Genomic DNA, 5,959 nt, shown 5'->3' with positions numbered 1-5,959 from the left:
ACATTTACACTTATTGTTCTTCGGGCTTTCGAAAATAATTTGTTTAATAACCTTCAAAAATCGCGGCCCACCTACGATCCTCTCGTGGCACACCAGTTGAAAATCACTGTTCTAAGTGTTAAATTATTTTGTACAGGATGGCATATACAATTCTTCGAGTAATATCTCTCTATTTGTTAATACTATCTTCAAAACACATTTTGGATTGAATAGTTTTCCCTTTTTCCATAAATCATACGCAATGTATAATTGAATATGAATAAATGCAATTTCGTGCTCTTTAATTTTTTAGATAACCCTTGTCAGTCATTTAATCCTTTTGTCTAAGAATTATAGTAATTTTTATTATTTATATCCGCAAAAAGCCAACAGGGCTCACAGTATGCTACATTTAGTTTGGAAGAATAGCAGTATCATTTTCTTTCTATTTCTTGTCCCTTTTTTCGTATGAATAATATTTAACAGAAAGAGAATGTTTGGTATCGGAGTTTACGGGAAAAGGACCTTTTGGTTTAAATGATTCTAGGTTAAAAATTTGTTTTCGTGTATTTTCATCAGTAATATCGACTGGGTAGGTAAAATGCATGATCGGAAGATAATATAAATGTACTGTACTTGTTGCTGTAGGACTTTTGTTGTTTTCATTTTCTAAATGATAGACTGTAGGTATACTCACTCTTTCCATATTTGCTATAATTCCTTCTTTGCTGTTTTGTTCACATTCATCTGGCCCTGGCGTATTGTCAAAATCAACTTTTTTAACCGTCGTCAATTTGAAAAATCCATCTAGATTTGGGTATTTATTAAATTTTATCGTTCTTTTGTTTTCGCAATTTTCTCTTCTGGAAACCACTTAATTATTTTATGTTTACAACTCATTTTAAATTCTTTGAATTTTTTCATATCGTAAAAATACAAAGTTCTCTTGCATCAGAAAGTAAAATATTCACATATTACTACAACTATTAATAATATCAGTTGTTCCTCTAGAATGCAGGAAATTTTCGTAACTTTCTCTTTGTTCCAGTTATAGTTTGTTTCAGTTTGCACAATTAAAAATAAACGATAGTACGAAGACCTTCGAATTTGAATCCATGTGATTCTGGCCGCATTCAGTTGACAAGCACTTTGCTTTCGTTACCAACTAAATGTTATACACAGTCAAAACAGCAGGTCGTGCTCAATGTGTTGGCCACATGGTTGAGTTATCAATCGTTCATCTGATTTGAAAATTTCGGATCATCAAATAGAAATTGAAATTATTAATTTATTAATTAATTAATAATTTAATAATATTTATATTCGAAATAATTATTTATGCATATATTTATACTTTCAATAATAAATCAACTAGAATGCATTTTACTTAAATTTGCTTTGTATTCCGTGGTTGGACGATCTGATCACCTTTTATTCGGGGCAGTGTTAGATTATATATGTTACAATGTTAGAATTTGTGTATTAAGATGTCAAAGTTTTGTGCAGGTGGTTTGTTGTTTGTTCTACTGAGGTCGAAATTGTACAATTGTTTGACATTTTACTTTACTAGGTCGGAATCCACAGTTCCAACTATGACCTTTGATAACACTGACATTCAGATTATGTGGGAAAAGGAGATGAGATGGTGGTCAGTCTTTTATATATGTCGTGAATATTTCTAAATTGTTGTATTCAATTCATTTCTTTGTTCTTATATTTGTTTGTAACAAACATAATTAAGTGCCATAAATATACTTTACCTGAGTTTCCAACTTATTCGAGTACAATAAACATACTTATCATTAACAACAGTAATCGGTGGTTCTCAAACTTTATTCTTTATAAAAGGCTCTGTATTAAATCTTACATATGCTTTAATACCAATTTAAAAACTTTTTCTAGTTGGAGCCCTAAATATTACAGTGAAAACCAAGGCCCACTCAATCACCCACCGCAGACTCCGTAAATTCTTACGGCCATGGTTTTCTTTGTATGTATGGATGTTTGTCTGTGAGTGTGAGGCCAGTATGACCTTGTTTACCCATTTTGGAGTTTAATAACCCCTATTCCTTTAGTCGAAAATGTCTGAAATTTTGCAGGGAAATTTATTTGTGTATTAGGGGGATTGATGCTATTAAATTTTGGTGGCTAAAGGTAGTGGCGGACTAAGGCTAAAGAGGGCCCTAGGCAACATTGTAATTCCGGGCCTATTTTTCAGTCATGACACATACTTTGCGTTTGGTAGTTTGGTTTTAAAGCATATAGTATGTAGTTCTATTCAATTATCGGATTCCAAGAAAAAAAAAGGAAAAAAATAATATACATGTACAAAAATTAAATAAACATAATTTATTAAAACAAACAATAATACTTAAACAAATATACCCAGATTGATTAGTTATATTGCCTTTTTTCTCACTTTTAATTCTGCAAACTCGTCAATTAGTTTGTCATAATTAATAGAGTTATTTAATAACTCTTTTTCTATATAAAGTAATGATAAACTATTTAATTTTTGTTGACCTAATGTGGATCTTAAAAAATTTTTATTCTGGCCATTACTGAGAATGATCTTTCACCGCTTGCATTGCTTATGGGAAGGATTAAATAAATTCCCAGAATTATGTTTAAATTAGGGAATGTTGAAATAATATTATTTTTCTGAATAAATGACCACATGGATACAGGCGAAATAATATTTTCTTTACTTATAAAAGTCTTAAATTGTAATACTTCAATTTTCAGTTCTGCTAGGTTTAAATCTTGTTCATAACATTTTAATTCCTCTATTGAAGAGTCACTAACATCACTATCATGAAAAATTGTTTTGAATTTATTGTTAATAGTTTTATATCCCTCAGATCTTTTTTTAATGTTGCTAATTAAAGAATCGCATACAAAAAAAAAATATTAACTTTAAAATGTTCTTTGCCACTGAATCTTATTTCATGTTCTGGAATTTCATCATGAAATAGTTTTCGTATTTTCTGCCGTTTTTTATCATTAGTATATGCAATATCTTTAACTTTTTCTGCTTCTTTTTCTAAATTGTCAAAATCATCTCTAACAGTTTGTATGAAATCTATCAATGAATCATATATTAAAACTGCTGTATTTAGGGATTCGTCTTTTTGTTGAAGAGTCTTGTTTGAAGCATCTATTCTCTCTAAAATCTTTTCCCATATAGTAAGTAACAGTACATACTCAAATGTATCAAGTTTTTTATGTAAATCGGCAGCTTCGGACCTTGTTAATGGTTTTTCATCTTTGTTTGAGGAAAAATGACGTAAACAATGTTTAATTTCTTCGTAATTTTCCTTTAAGGATTTCACAGCATCGGAACGAGCAGACCACCTGGTGTCACAAATAGGTTTAATACTCAAGTGTTTGCTCTTACAAAATTTTTGTAATGCATTTCACCTATGTGTAGAACTTGAAAAAAATACGTACAATTCCTGAACGATATTGAAAAAAGTGATTATTTCCATGCAACTTTCGGCAGCAGCGTTTCCAATTAAATTTAATGAATGATTTCCGCATGGTATAAAATGGGCAAAGAAAATATGTTGTTTTATTCTGGATTGGAGTCCTTTATATTTACCTGACATATTAAACGCATTATCATAACTCTGTCCCCGACAGTTAGTGATGTCTAAATCTATATTATTTAAAAAGGGTATACTATAGATTACTCCCTATGGAATTTCGTGTGTTTGGGTATATATCTGAACTCAGGGGACCGAGACGAATTCAACGATACTCTACTTTTGGACCGGAGACGAAAAATAAAAAAGTTATCATACTTTTTTCCGGCGATCGCGCGATGATAGGGAGTCGCGTCGCTCTTCGCTAAGTCGGCCTCGCTATCGCAATCGGGAGTCGCGTGGCTTGCCGTTAAAATTGCCTTTAGTAGACGTTTCCCCCTTTTTTTTACTTTGTTCAAGAACTACCGTGAATCGATCACTAGTTTAGCACATGGCGGTGTGTGGTGGCTCCCGTACCGAGAGGTCAGTCGGGCCGCCATGTTCGATGCCATAAGTAACATTAACCGAAATGGCGATCGCGCGATGATCGGAAGTCGCGTCGCTCTCTCCGCTCTCGTATCGCGTGTTTAACGCTCCGGGAAATGACCGTAGTCCGACGTCACGGTTTGCAGACTTTACCGCATGATGGCAATACTAGCAACTACGGTGCCGTCTGCATGAGAGCATTAAAAAAGTATGGTAACTTAAAAAGTGTGATAACTTTTTTATTTTTCGTCTCCGGTCCAAAAATAGGGTACCGTTGAACTCGTCTCGGTCCCCTGAGTTCAAATATATAATCAAAGTCCTGAAATTCCATAGGGAATAATCTATAGTACACCCTTTAAAAATTCTAAAATAACTTTCTCCAACTTTTCACCCGTATGAGAAAATATAGGTAGAAATACCAAAAATCTTTCTTTTATACCACTTGGAAGAACATAGCGAATAATGACGGTCAGCTGATCTATGTGAGATATATCAGGTGTTGAATCAATAATTAGAGAGTAAAATTTGGCTTCCTTTATTTCGTTCACTATTGTGAGTTGTAAATCTTTCGATATAATAGAAATAAATTCATCCCATATTGTAGACGACAAATAGTTTATAGTACCGGTGCCGCAGTTTGCATATTTTTTCATGTGTTCCCGCAAAAATGGATCGAACTCGGATAAATATTCCAAAGCACCTATATAATTACCATTATTTTCACTAAAAAACACTTCATTTTTACCACGAAACGCTAAAGAGTATGAAGAAATAAATTTGATTGTCGCTACCACTCGTTTAAGTACTTCCCTCCAATATTTTTTTCATTTATAATTTGTTTTTCCAGTTCAGTGTCAATGCGTCCGGTAATTTTAGATCTTGTTATAAAAATTAAAATGGAGTTAATGTGGTCATTGGAGTTTTCATGCTCTGACAATTTTTTATGTACATTTTTCCGATCATTCGTCTCTTTTGTCATTAGCGTCGTTTGCTTGGAAAATAATTTAGACATAACAGTACAATAAGTTGTTGGTTTCAATATAAGCCAACCAATCTCTTTTAACTTTTTCCCCGCTATTAACGCGTTCAGCCCTTAGCCCGAGATATCTCGGGCAAGTTGTATAGCGTTAGTTTTGAAGAAGGAGGCAATAGTTAATTTTCTTGTGATTTGTTTTGACCCTTCGTTCCACCGAATAGAAGATGATTCCAAAGATCCATTTATTAATTTTGGTGGATTTTTTATATAATATTCTCGCATGGCGTCTGTTAAGTATTCTGGCCATAATGAAATATCGTTTACAAAACTCTTAGTTTCATCATTACTTTGAGATAATTTTAAATTTATATTTTCTCCTTTTGTTTCATCTTCGCTCGATAGGCGCGAGGCTCGATCGTATTTACACACATCGACACTCGCGGGCGTGGATGCATAAGCACGGGAACGCTCGTCCACACTTGTCGACTTTATCAATCAACGATTCGGCATAATTTGGATACGTTTCAGCAATAATTATGAATATCACGTTTTTCTGTTAAATTAAAATAAAAATTAATTATAAAAATTAAAAAATCAAAAACCTAATTTTCGGGCCCCAAAAATTACGGGCCCTAGGCACGTGCCTAGGTTGCCTAGGCCTTAGTCCGCCCCTGGCTAAAGGTCAAAGGGATGGACATGTAAAACGGGATCATGTGTCATATCTCGAGTGGGACGGACTTAATGAAGATTTCATTCATTGTTAGCATTTACAATTTTTTATAAAATCCATCCCTACCCTCAAAATTAAGGGTTTTTTTTGTCATTTTATAATAATATAAAAAGATTTTTGAAGTAAAATATTAATGTTGCAACAAATAGTATATTCGGCCTCAGGCCGAATATTCGGCTATTCGGCCAAACTATTCGGCTTGATTAACGCACGTACGAAAATTGGCGCGCAAACCGCATTATGGCAAGGACCCTGCTCTCTATT

General features: G+C 33.3%; 1 protein-coding gene across 1 annotated transcript; it reads right to left on the bottom strand.

Annotated features, from left to right (window-relative positions):
* Positions 1–2,861: 2,861 nt before the first annotated feature.
* On the bottom strand, positions 2,862–4,642 carry LOC136969745 (uncharacterized). Its single transcript, XM_067264023.1, has 2 exons — positions 4,374–4,642; positions 2,862–3,333 (listed from the first exon to the last, which is right to left on the bottom strand). The coding sequence occupies exons 1-2, from the start codon at positions 4,640–4,642 to the stop codon at positions 2,862–2,864; spliced, it is 741 nt and encodes a 246-aa protein (XP_067120124.1).
* Positions 4,643–5,959: the final 1,317 nt, after the last annotated feature.

The sequence above is a fragment of the Centruroides vittatus genome, unplaced genomic scaffold (genome assembly GCF_030686945.1).
Source record: "Centruroides vittatus isolate TY-2023 unplaced genomic scaffold, ASM3068694v2 contig_18, whole genome shotgun sequence".
NCBI lineage: Eukaryota > Metazoa > Arthropoda > Arachnida > Scorpiones > Buthidae > Centruroides > Centruroides vittatus.
This window is presented reverse-complemented; position numbering and strand designations above follow the sequence as displayed.